The 13,773-nt window shown below is 34.1% G+C and overlaps 1 protein-coding gene across 2 annotated transcripts in view; it reads left to right on the top strand.

Annotated features, from left to right (window-relative positions):
- Positions 1–12,816, top strand: part of LOC106130340 (acid sphingomyelinase-like phosphodiesterase 3a) — a 45,454-nt gene extending 32,638 nt beyond the window's left edge. For both annotated transcript variants that reach the window (XM_060945796.1, XM_060945797.1), the window contains 5 exons: positions 6,382–6,544; positions 9,449–9,558; positions 10,191–10,378; positions 10,797–10,904; positions 11,131–12,816. In XM_060945796.1, the coding sequence (XP_060801779.1) occupies positions 6,382–6,544; positions 9,449–9,558; positions 10,191–10,378; positions 10,797–10,904; positions 11,131–11,263 (702 nt within the window). In that variant the 3' untranslated portion in view covers positions 11,264–12,816. The remainder of the gene's footprint in view (positions 1–6,381; positions 6,545–9,448; positions 9,559–10,190; positions 10,379–10,796; positions 10,905–11,130) is intronic.
- Positions 12,817–13,773: the final 957 nt, after the last annotated feature.

Here is a 13,773-nt window from a genome sequence, read left to right as displayed (position 1 = left end):
GATTAGATTAACGAGTTTCTAATCTGTAATTTATTAGAGCGGACCTACCTACGTCCTGGCGCTATGAAACTTTGCAGCTAGAGTTATAAGAGGTTTTCACACGATGTTGAATAACTTTGTCTTACGCTACTTTATTCAAAGTAATAAAAAAAACTTACTAACAGTTACTTACGGTAAAAAACACTTACCTTAACCGTGTGGTTCCCGGCACCAGTACAAAAAAGAATAGGACCACTCCATCTCTTTCCTATGGATGTCAAAGGCGACTAAGGTATAGGCTAACTAACTTGGGATTCTTTTTTTTGAGCTAGCAACCTGTCACTATTTGAATCTCCATTCTATCATTAAGCCAAATAGCTGAACGTGGCCTATCAGTCTTTTCAAGTCTGTTGGCTCTGTCTACCCCACAAGGTATATAGACGTAACCATATGTATGTATGTAACAGTCTTAAAAGGACTGCAAGGCAACTTTCAGTTGTATGGGTTAATAATGGAATCAAGAATAAAACCGTGTGGTTTCCGACACTTCAGAATAGAACCACTCCATATATTCCTCATGGATGTCGTAAAAAGCGACTAAGGGCTAGGCTTATAAACTTAGGGATTGTTCTTTTAGGCGATGGGCTTGCAACCTGTAACTATTTGAATCTCAATTCTATCATTAAGCCAAACAGCTGAATGTGGCTTATCAGTCCATTCAAGACTGACCGCTCTGTCTGCCCCGAAAGGGAGATGTAATTATAAGTATATTTTGCTTTCCAAAAATATATATATGATTATATATATATAGTGCCGTGTGGTTCCCGGCACCAATACAAAAAAGAATAGGACCACTCCATCTCTTTCTCATGGATGTCGTAAAAGGCGACTTAGGGATAGGCTTACAAACTTGGGATCCTTTTTAAGGCGATGGGCTAGCAACCTGTCACTATTTGAATCTCAATTCTATCATTAAGCCAAATAGCTGAACGTGGCCATTCAGTCTTTTCAAGATTGTTGGCTCTGTCTACCCCGCAAGGGAAATAGACGTGACGATATGTATGTATGTATGTTATATAATATATGTTAATATTAATAGGCAACCATGTAACTGTTTTCTTCCCTAATAAAGATAAATAAATAAATAAACAGTAATAAGGATCAATCACCATTACCACGAGATTAAAAAAAAAAATATAACAAACTACAACAAATCTTGAACAATATTGCATAAATTTATTGTTTGTAAGTTGTAAACTGTTTGCAAACGAGTGGACGGCGGGTCTCATAACTAGCGCGGCGGAAGCGGCCGGCAGTCCACTCCGGCAATACATTGTAGATTAAGAACCCGTTAATTCTATCGTTCCACAAATACATGGAAGGATTGCCTGAGAATTTTGAAGAAGAGACAATTGTCGCAAGTTTGTTTGTTGGCGGGTCTCATAACTAGCGCGGCGGAAGCGGCCGGCAGTCCACTCCGGCAATACATTGTAGATTAAGAACCCGTTAATTTTATCGTTCCACAAATACATAGAAGGATTGCCTAAGAATTTTGAGAAGAGACAATTATCGCAAGTCTGTTTGTTTGTTTGTTTATTGCACATAAAAATAAATATAACAAATTACAAAACAGTTATTGGATTAAGAAGAATATGTACAATGGCGGACTTATCACAAATGGGATATCTTCCTGTCAACCAAAATATAAAGGAAAATGCATAATTAAAAAGGGTGCGCTCATAAAAAGCATTGAGAATGCGTTATAATAAACAATACATTTCAACATAATTAAAAGTAAACATACATAAATATATGTAAACTTACATAAATATGAGTACACTCAAACGTTAGATGCATCAGAATACAGTGTTTTGATTAGCGTTCTTTATTGTGTAGCAACTGATGTGAGAAATGATAATCTTGTTTTAACATTTCTGTCAAAGCCTATAACTAAGTCTGCAATTAGCATGACTGTATCGTATTTTTTTTCAATCCAGCTTTTCAGTTTAGTGCAATCTTGACACACTGTGGCGTTTAGGTAAAACGAGATGATGATGAAAGATAATTCAAAGATCCATAGAAAAAACTACATCAACCTTTATTAAGACTACGTACATACATATGGTCACGTCTTTATCCCTTGCGGGGTAGACAGAGCCAGAAGTCTTGAAAAGACTGAATGGCCACGTTCAGCTATTTGCCTTAATGATAGAATTGAGATTTAAATAGTGATAGGTTGCTAGCCCATCGCCTAAAAAAGAATCCCAAGTTTGTAAGCCTATCCCTTAGTCGCCTTTTACGACATCCATGGGAAAGAGATGGAGTGGTCCTATTCTTTTTTGTATTGGTGCCGGGAACCACACGACTGCTTTATTAAGACTATTTTCACAAATTTGAAGACGGCGTAGGTTTAGCTTTAGTCACGAGAGAGAGGATAGCGAGCTACTTAACTTGGTGAGCCCTGAAGTAGGCCAAAGGCAAAGGCTCGGGGCTCAAGTAGGGCTCCCGAGAGGAGCTAGTGAGACCGAAGCAGCACGACGTCACAAAACTCTTTTAGCAGAACGTCCCTGACTGGATCAAGTTATTCTTCTCTGCCTTCTCCTTCCAGGCGGAGAAAGAGACGGAGTAATCCTATTCTTACATACATACATACATATGGTCACGTCTATATCCCTTGCGGGATAGACTGAGCCAGCATTCTTGAAAAGACTGTATGGCCACGTTCAGCTATTTGGCTTAATGATAGAATTGAGATTCAAATGGTGACAGGTTGCTAGCCCGTCGCCTAAAAGAAGAAACCCAAGTTTTTAAGCTTATCCCTTAGTCGCCTTTTACGACATCCATGGGAAAGAGATGGAGTGATTCTTTTTCGTATTGATGCCGGGAACCACACGGCACATCCTATTCTTATCTTCCAAAAACCACACGGCATTACTATTTGAAAACTCTTTGCAATTACACGAGGTCTCATATTTCAATTTAATCGTTATACAATCTCAATAACACCTTTGTTTTACACGATCGCAAGCTGCCTAGGTTATATTCAGAATTCTGTGTACCTACCGCCGTATCTACAATTGTGAATCATTACAATAGGCCGGCAATAACTCACTGTAAATGGAAGCAGAGCATTGTAAATTGTCATAGCGTAGGCATAAACAGTAAGTCTGTTCGTATGAAAATTTATGTATTTATGTATGTATGTATGTATGTATTGTTAGTCAACCCAATAAAAAATTCTTAGAACCCAAGGATATTTCCTGTTTATATTACCTTACATATGCATACAATACATACACATAGTCACGTCTATATCCGTTGCGGGTAAGACAGAGCCAACAGTCCTGAAAAGACTAAAAGGCCATGTTCAGCTGGCTCAAAGCTCAAAGTTCGCTAGCCTAACACCTACAATAGGTATCCAAAGTTAAGAAACCTATTCCTTAGTCGTCTTTTATTGTATCCATGGAAATGATATGGAGTGGTTCTATTCTAAAGTTCTGGAAACCATACGGCACACAAGCTGAAGGGGAAGAAACAAATGGCACACAAAATTTTTTTTCGCTACCGAATCGTTAAGGTACCTTGAACCATGAACCTTCTGTGAGCAAGTTTTTGTTGTGAGCCTTCTGTCATTAACATACTATGCTTGCTGCGGAAATAAAGTAATTTGATATGGTTAGAATGTACCGCGAAATGAGGGAAGCGGAGAATTCCTCATTTTGAATTAACAATGCATTCCTCAGAAAATCTTTTGTGTAGCCGTGCGATTTTGTTATTAGATTATATTGTATTTTTTTTCATTCTTTGTCCAGTGATTATTTGTTCGTGTTGAGTAATGTTCGATGTCGCGTCCAAATGGATATTTACTTTTAATTCTTTGTTATTTGCGAAGGAAATGTTTCTTACAATTTTATTTTGCTTCAGAGCTGAATGATTCTGAACTCAAGACTGAAAAACATTGAAAATATTGGACATATTTTTACGAGTCCACGCCTAATTTTAGTTATATCTCTGTTTTGTTACTAACCATATAATGGTATTTATATTTTGTTTTCTGTTAAGAATGGGCAATAAATATTATATCGTTTTATAAAAATCTGACGTAAAAGATGACTTAAGAAATAAGCACATTAATGTAGTGAAAAGTTCGATTCTGAACTGCTACTTCAAATCTGGGCGACTAAAGGAAATGCTTATGAACTTGACATTCCTTTTGGGACGATATGGGATAGCAACCTGTCATTATCTGAACCACTATTCCATCACTAAGCCATCCAAATGAATTTGGCCTTCCTGTCTTTTGAAGGCTATTTATTGGTTTTGTGTAAAGAAGTGATGTATATAGCGCAAGTTAAAAAAGTGATGACATTTGAAACTTATTTTTTTTTTATTAAGGGAATGAACGAAAGCAGGTTGACTTAGCAAATATACAAGGAGAGTGTGGATGGAAAGGTAGGAGTTGGAAGGTTTAGAACTTAGATCAAACTAAGGACGTCCTGGCAAAAGGTCAGGTTAAGAGTACCCGAAACCGCCAAGCTTGCACGAAGAGAGTTATGAATATGGATAAAGCGAAAGAAGTAAGCAGAGAACGCGTCAAAGATTTGCTCTCTGTCTACCCCTCCGGGAAAAAGGCATGATTTTACAGATTACTTCAGTAGTTCTTGGAAACTCTGTATAATTTTTCCAACCACACGTCGATATCGGCTACAGATATGAAGCTTTACCTTTATTTTCCTATCATTGCGTGTTTTACCCTCGTTAGTGTGGTGTCATCCTAATTGGACCCCGCCGTGAGTAGTTTTTGATTGGGAAAAATTGGTATGTTATTTATGTTGGCTATCATTCATTGTCAAGTATAGGTTCTGCTAACAAATGGGTTCTTTCCGTAATGGGAAAGTTTTAATTTAGTTTTAAATTAGTTTCATTTATGCTTAAATAATTTATTATGTGATGTGCATGTTGAATAGGACCACTCTATTGCTTTCCCATGGATGTCGTAAAAGGCGACTATGGGATAGGCTAATAAACTTGAGATTCTTCTTGTAGGCGATGGGCAGAGAAAGATGATCCATGGGAAAGAGATGGAGTGGTCTTTTTCTTTTTTGTGTTGGTGCCGGGAACCACACGGCACATTTTTTGTATCTCAATTCCATTACTAAGTCATACATCAAAACGTGGTCTTTCGGTTTTTGGGAGACTGTTAGTTCTATCTACGCCATAAGGGATAATGACGTGATTATATGTATGTATGTAAAGTACTTGAATCATTCGACCACTGACGCTAAAACATAGAGTCTTTCCGCTATAAACACAATTATAATTTCTAGTCTATCATCCAATCAAATTCAAAAAACGAACTGGAGTTATTTATTCAACCCGAATCCGACGCGACCTCGAACGATCGAAAAAAAAACATAAATTAGATTTAATCTGTACCCTTGTAATGCCACGCCGACGCGAAATTGAATTTTCCGAACTTGTTACCTTGCGTTCATAAACCCTGACGAACGAATGCGATTCCATTTGATCTCCTGGCCTTTTCAGAGATTAAAATGATATTGATTATGTCCATTAAATTTGGAATCTATACTAATATTATAAAGCTGAAGAGTTTGTTTGTTTGAACGCGCTAATCTCAGAAACTACTGGTTCGAACTGAAAAATTCTTTTTGCATTGAATAGACCATATATCGAGTAAGGCTTTAGGCTATATAACATCACACTGCAACTATAAGGAGCAAAAAAATAATGGAATGTGTGAAAAAAATGAATGATGCCCAAAATAACTATTCCACGCGGACGAAGTCGCGGGCACAGCTAGTAGTAGATATACTCGCAGGAAGTATGCAGAGATCGTGGCAAGTGGAAAGATGTAGTCTCTTCCTACTCCTCCGGGAAAGAGGCGTTATTTTATGTGTGTAGATATACTTGTAATCTCGTCAATATCTCTTGCGTAGAAGACAGAGCTGACAGTCTTGATAAGACTGAAAAGCCACGTTCAGCAGCTTAAACTAATTGGATGTGCGCCTATTTCCTAACTCGCCTTTTACGACATGCATTGAACGAGATGCAGTGGTCCTAGTTTTAAATTCCAAGAACCACACGGCAAACCAGAATCATTGATTCTTTTTTGTTTTTAAATATTAACCTTAAAAGAACTGTTCACCCTTGCCTCAATTTTGTATATGATCCTCTTATTGTCAGGTTGGCTGGAAGAGATCCCACTTAGGAATAAGCCCGCCTTTGTACTGTACTGTTTTTATTTGTAATGTACTCCTTCAGTGAACAATAAAGCATTTACTGACTTACTTACTTACTTACTCACTTACTTACTTACGTACTTACTTAATTACTTACTTACTTACTTACTTCTTACTTACTTACTTAACCCCTTCTTCGCAGGTGTACATAGTGGGTCACGCAGCCCCCGGATCTTACTCCCAGTATGGTGCTGGTGACCCCAACGCGAAGTATCTGCGCATGGTGCGGCGCTACGCGAGGGTCATCGCAGGCCAGTTCTTCGGCCACCTCCACGCTGATACCTTCAGGGTCGTTTATGATAACGGTAAGATCCAATGTGCTGTGTGGTTCCCGGCACCAATAAAGAAAGGATATGACCACTTCATCTCTTTCCCATGGAGGTAGTAAAAGGCGACTAATGGATAGGTTTATAAATGTGGGATCCTTCTTTTAGGGTTAGCAATCTGTCACTTTACATGAATCTCAATTCTATCATCAAGCCAAAAATGGCCTATCAGTATTTTCAAGACTGTTGGCTCTGTCTACCCCGCAAGGGATATTAACGAGACTATATGTATGTAAACATGTAAATGGTCTAAACTAACTAAATGAGATTTTGTACAAGATATATGACTGTATGTTTTCAAAATAAAATAAAATGTATTTATGTAACAAAAAATTGAAACCAAATATCGATTCGAATTTTTTACGTATTAAACAGTTTTGGATAGCAACATGATTATCCTAAATTGTAAACTTACGATTCGAACTCACAGTAAACATAATAAGACAAACATGAATGCTCTCCGCTGTGTAATTACAGTTTCAAAGCCAAATTTCCAATTAGTTATACAACCAATAAACAATGACGGGGTTAATTAATGTTCAATAATTACACTTCATATTTCTAGTTCGCTGCCATGTTGTAAACGAGCGACACATTGCATATCAAAAGCTCAATTTATAAAGTCAATTGGTTTCTAAAAAGGGCACGCATTTGCGACTAGACACAACGCGACTGACGCGCGATGACGTATTTATTGTTTGTGAAAACGAAATGAACACAAAATGAAATTGAAATAGGCTATTACACTCTTTTTTGAAAACTGTTTTAAATAAATCCTGAGACTGTGTTATACCTATAGAATTTTTATTAAAATTTTTTGAAGCCGAAAAGTGCTCTAAAAACGATTTATTATTTATGATTTTGTATTTTCGCGCGAAAACGCCATCCGCCATGCTGTTTTGACTCGTGACGTCATACTTTTAGTAAACAATACGGCTCTACGTAAGACTAAAGTAAAAAGATTTTTGTAATAATGAATTACAATACATATTGTTGGTGTCTTGTTCCTGAATGCAAGAATACAAGTATAAAAACACCAGAAAAATTGTGGATTCCACTGCCAAGTGATATTAAAATGAGAAACACGTATGATTCCCTTCCGGACCTGATAACAAAAAATAGGTTATGTTGGATTGGTTGTGTAATAATTTACCTATTATAATTGTGTATTGTAAGAGAATGTTTAATACAATAAATACTTACATCGCTGTTTTAACATTTCTTAACTCAGCAGAACAGAAATCGGGATTGGACGCAAAAAATTTCGCCACCATCAACGTATTAATCCTCGGTAGATTTATATTGTCTGCTTTCACAAAACCGTCTTCCATGATTCTATTAAATTATTAAAGAGTAAAAACCCAAAAACGTGATAGAAATTTTAAAATTTCAAAATAAACAGAGCCTGACATCATCAATATGTTTTCGATTCGATATTTGTTTACTAAAAGTATGACGTCACGTCAGTACCCAACATGGCGGATAGCGTTTTCGACTTTTGAAGAACAGATTAAAAAAGAGGATTTTTTAAATTGAATTATAAAATCCATATTGCACTTTTATGAATAATGATCGATGTTTTTCTTTTATTTTTTACAAAATCTATAAGATACGTGCATTTTTATATTTTTTTTTACATGGTGTAAAATAGCCTATTCTTTATGAAATCATACAGCTCATTTATTATTGATGTTTCAACGTTAAATAAAATGTATCACTTTTAAGTCAATCAGTTATCGTCGGTGCAATGCCACACATATTTTTCTATTGATTTTCGATGTACTTTTGAAGCATATTACATGACAATTATCAAGATAGCCTCATTGAAAAGGAATGTACAAATTTTTATTCCCGAAATTAATTGTGATTTATTTATATTACGAGTATTAAATGTGAAAATCTATTTGTCTTTCTATTTGTATCTCTGTCTCTGTGTCTGTTTCCCGTTTATCGCAGCAAAACCGTTAAATCAATTTTAGTAAAATTTTGTTATACAGTTTATTATCTCAAGTCAAACACTACATATTTTTCTTTAAATTCCTGTGGGGACGAAATTTTTTGTTATTTTGGATGGTGCTTCGTTCAAAATCTAGTTACAATTAAAGCTTCAAACTTAAGCAAAATACAAATATAGAAGCGGCAGTTGTATAAATAATAAGACACAATGCTTTGCAACGCAATACGACTAGTCGAATACTGAGTTGGCAGCAGTAGAATATTTAAGCGACTCTGCGACTTTCTTTTTGATCGTGACATGTCGGTAAGTGTTTCCCAGGTAGAAACTGCATAATGCGATAAGGCCGCCTTTTGTACATTACCATATCATAAGCTAGGATGAATCTGTTGCCATTATATTATGTGCAATAACGGGTATTCTATCTGTCTACGTATGTTAATCTACACATATTGTTATTTATTAGAAAAAAATATCTTTGGCGTTTGCTGTATCGGGACGCCAGGAGTCGCGTGTTGTGTAGTGTATGGTCATGACCTAAAATATATAATGTTAAACGTGCATGAACAAATCAAAATCGAAGAGAATATAAAAAAAATATATATTTTGCTATATTCATTTAAATTAACTTGTCACTTGCCACCGTGGGTGTCATGTTTTCATTTGTTAATTGGCTATTATTTTTTTTCACAACGTTCCATTCAATACGACGATCGTTTTAAAAATAGAAATGAAGGTGTAAAAATAAACCCTGGCTACTCAATAATTTTATCGTCTAATTTTGAAACGAGAATTTAATTTCCACTTTAAAATTAATGCAATCATTCTATGTTTAAAAATAAAATTCATATAACATGAAATTAATTTTGATTCAACGTTCGTCATGTGAAAGGGTTATTTTCATAAAAGGGCAAATATTTTTTATGCAGATCGGCCAGTATCTTGGGCGTTGTTGGCTCCATCTGTGAGTCCACTTGGAGAGAGAGGGTCGTCTAACCCAGGCCTTAGACTGTATAAATTTGACACTAATAATGGCAAGGTGAGATTATTTTTTTTTTATTAATGATTTACTTCAGAATTTATTGCGCAAATAAAGTATTAGAATGGGTGAATTTTATAACATTCTCTACACAAAAATATGTATAAAATACTTTATATATTTAGAATATTATTTGGATACTTATGTACAGTTTTAGGAAAAAAAAAAGGAAAAAATAATAGATACAATTTTAAAACTTACCTTTTACTTTCGAATTTAATTTTATAAGCTTAATTAACGGGTTGTTATAAATTTCATTGTACATTTGAATGTCTGCGCTTTATTCGTAATCGAAATCGTAATTGTGTTTAAGTAAAGCAGCTGGTTTGGTCAGTTAAAATTCAGTTTTGATAATCATTTTTCGCTCTGAAAAATCTAATATTTTTTTTTAATCGTAGATTCAATTCTTATAATAGTCAATAAAGACTTATAATAATTTTCTGGGTTTAGTTAAGGTAAATAGTTAAGTCCACTTAATACTTTTACTTTGTTATAATTTTTGTCTGCAGTTTAACATGTATTTATCACATATATTTCACCCATAATACGACTCAAAGTTACAACAAAAATTCCGCAGAAAAAGTTACAAACATACTTTTTTCTAATACAAAAAAATCCAAATTTACTAACAGGTTCTAGACTACACCCAATACTACTTGGACCTTTCCGCCGCCAACCGCAACGCGGGCGTAGCGGAATGGACAGCCGAGTACAACCTCACTCAATACTACGGCTTGCACGAAGTTTCGGCGTTTTCACTACACAATTTGGCAGACAAACTTCGGATAGGCTCCCCGCACGAGACCGTAGCGTTCAACAAGTAAGTTGAGATATCTAATTATAATGTTGCTCGTGTTGTTTGAGAGCCTAAAGATTAACTTGGAAACATCTGGACCGTGGCTTGGTGGGAACTTGTTCATTGAATATACATATTGAAAAATTTAGGCGATAAATAGTTGAATTGATTAGAAAATACTCAAATTAAAACATTATCATCTACATAATTTATTTTAAATATAACCCAATAAAATTGGGATTTTAAATTCCTTAGTTTTGATTATGAGTATTTTGCGAAAAAAAAAAAGATTTTCGTCTTTCATGTGGCAGAAATACATAAGTACTTACCTCATTTTGCTTAGATATTAAGATAACCGTCTATTGAAGACAATGATAATATATTTTAAATACTACAGAGCGCCATAATTAAGTTTTTCAATTAAAAATTATTTAATACGCAGGTACCTTCGCGCATATAACGTAAGGCACGAGAGTACAGACTCTTGCGACGGCGCCTGCGCACACCAACATTTCTGCGCGATTACTTGTCTCGAACAAGATGCTTACAGGTAATTCTTTCTCATATTGAAGAATATTTAATTTCCTTGTTAACTAGGATACAAATACTGAAATTGCAAACTGACTCAAATTTTACAGAAAAAAGTCTATAGGCTTAAAAATATGATATTAAAAATTACCATATTATCTGGGATCGTCTTAATACTATTGCAATTTCAGTAAATAAAACATGTGAAACGGTATTGATGATAACTTTATTACCTTTTTTTCATACAGGCAATGCGTAGAAGCTGCAGCGAGCGCTCTCGCCGCCGCTGGTAAATCCGCTCCGCTTGTCGCTCCTCCCGTCAACAAAATAATATCCCTTACTATGTTGGCTGTAAATACTCTTTATATAGTAACATACTAAAAATTAATTCTTCATAGCGTTTTGTGCCGAATGTAATAAAGAACTGAAAAGGGGAGTACGTAAACTCTTTTTTAATGTACACAGTAAAAATTTTAATTGCTTCAATTACTGTAATTATGTGTAATTATGATATAATGTGCGTATGAGAAATCGCTACTTGGCATTTGTGATATAGCTTGCTACCAAACGGTAGACTTAAGGAAATGTAAGTAAATTTTTGTCATAGTTTTTAGTGAAATTGTAAATATTCAATTGATTTGAAAATTAAAAAAAAAATGTAATTAGTAAATTATGGTCTGTATGTATAAATTTTAAAATATTTTCAGAAGACAAAGTTAAACAGTAAAACACACTTCATATAGCCTTTTTTAAGTTATTTTTAATTTTATAATGTTACAATGCAATGCCATGAGCGGAATCAGATTATTAAAATTTTCTTAATATAAATATAAGTACGTAATAATTATTTTATATTTGCGGTATTTCATATCTCACAGATACGGAATAATGAGTAATATTTCTTTTTTGTAATCAAATTAAAATTTAATATCTAGTTAATAGCACACAGTACTTCTGCAGAAGAAAATGTGATTTTATTATAAGATTAACGTAAAATTTCTATATAGATATAACTAAAAAATGAAATAGTATGTATGCTGTATATAGTTTCAATTATTGTTTTAGGTAATGTATATTTATGAGGAGCAACTAGTTTATAAGAAATTCTTCATCATTTAGAAATAAAAATTTTGGCGCTCTGAGAGGTTAGTGCGAGTCGTACTCGTTCAAACGAGTCGAGTAAGTAACCGTCAATTTCTATGCGATTCAATCAGCGCTACCTAGTGGTAACGGGATGGTACCATCCATATGAAATCAGGTTACAGGAAACTAAAAATGTGGCATCAAATCTTATTGATTTTGATCACCCAGGTGATAAATGCGTAATTTGATCACCCAAGTGAGCTCGGCGCATCTGATCGAGTAAAATTAGCACTTATACCTCTGTTTATTAATTTGTCAGTCACTTTTGCCTTATATATAAATGTTCAGATATTATTCTCTTTGCTTTGGGGCTAAAAATTAGGTTATCAAATACAACATGACTACAAATTCCATATAAAGTGCATTTTTATTGTAATAATTATATTCATTCTTTTATAAAAAGAATATAACAATTGTTATCATTCAATCCATGTCCTTGTATTTTCAAAACATCTGAAGTGAAATAAAACAAAAGAAATAACGATAGTTCGATTAAATAAATCGTTTTTTATTTGCATTCCACGAAATATGTTTTTGTAACATAAAACCATTTTGACTATTATTTGTTTTATTTTGCAACAGCTGTAAATATTAAAATCGATAAAAACTCAAATACAATGGAATAGATGTATATGTATTTAATAAGATAAAAACAAATTTAATAATTGTTTTTATGTATTATTCCCAGTATTGACATTATTTACTTTTAGTCGTATTGGTGTTTGACTATGTTAGAAACGTATTTATTGTAACTTAATCCGTTATTTAATAAAACAATGAAATACTGCATTATTTTTTATATATATAATATATAAAATCAATTCAATCATTATGCCATACAGCTGAGCTGGCCTTTCAGTCTATTCAAGACTGTTGACTCTGTCTACCCCGCGAGGGGTATTATAAATATGTAGGGCCAAATCAGTCAGATTGAGTAAGTCATATTATGTATATTAGAATTCAATGCTTTGAGTATCTTAACTCAAATTTACTATATTTTTGAACGAATTGATAAATATTAATCACCGGTTCAATCTGCAAATATAATTCATCATTTTAACCTGACCGATGATCGAATCTTATCCTAAGAGGAAAACGTTTACAACGGCCAACGGACTCAGATGTATATGCCACTCATGTATAAGTAATTCTCTATAGAATTAAACGGGTATTATATCCGGGTAGGGAAAGTTATAAAATATTCATTTTTAGCTATTTGTAAAACGTCCGATTGTTTTTGAATGGTCTATTGTTTTAGAATATGAATAAAAGTTCTGTATGTATATGAGAAGTGGATGTTTCAAATGATTTTTAATAAAGAATTGTATTGAAATGCATTGTTTTATTTTTAGTTTCATGTTCTGCTATTCGTTTGATTTTTTAAGTTTCGTGAGTATAATGTTAGTATTAACTTATAACTCTCATTTATTTCTCTTGAACTGCTGTTCAAGAGAAATAAATGAAAGGTAGGTAGTTGATGAGGACTAGTCCTGATTTATAAATTTTGACGAAATAAAACTATGGACACGTTAAAAAGATGTGTATTCGGTCAGCGTTAAAAAAAAGGTAAGTAACCCTTTTCCGTGCCTTTTTGTTAAAAAGCGTCGGGAATATGAGTACCCATCATTTACCTAGGCTTTACATATATCACGTCTATATCCCTTACAGGGTAGACAGAGCCAACAGTCTTGAAAAGACTGATAGGCCACGTTCAGCTTTTTGGCTTGATGATAGATTTGTGATTCAAA

The sequence above is a fragment of the Amyelois transitella genome, chromosome 9 (assembly GCF_032362555.1).
Source record: "Amyelois transitella isolate CPQ chromosome 9, ilAmyTran1.1, whole genome shotgun sequence".
Lineage (NCBI taxonomy): Eukaryota > Metazoa > Arthropoda > Insecta > Lepidoptera > Pyralidae > Amyelois > Amyelois transitella.
Note: the sequence above shows the minus strand (reverse complement) of the source record. Positions and strands in the feature narration are given on the sequence as shown.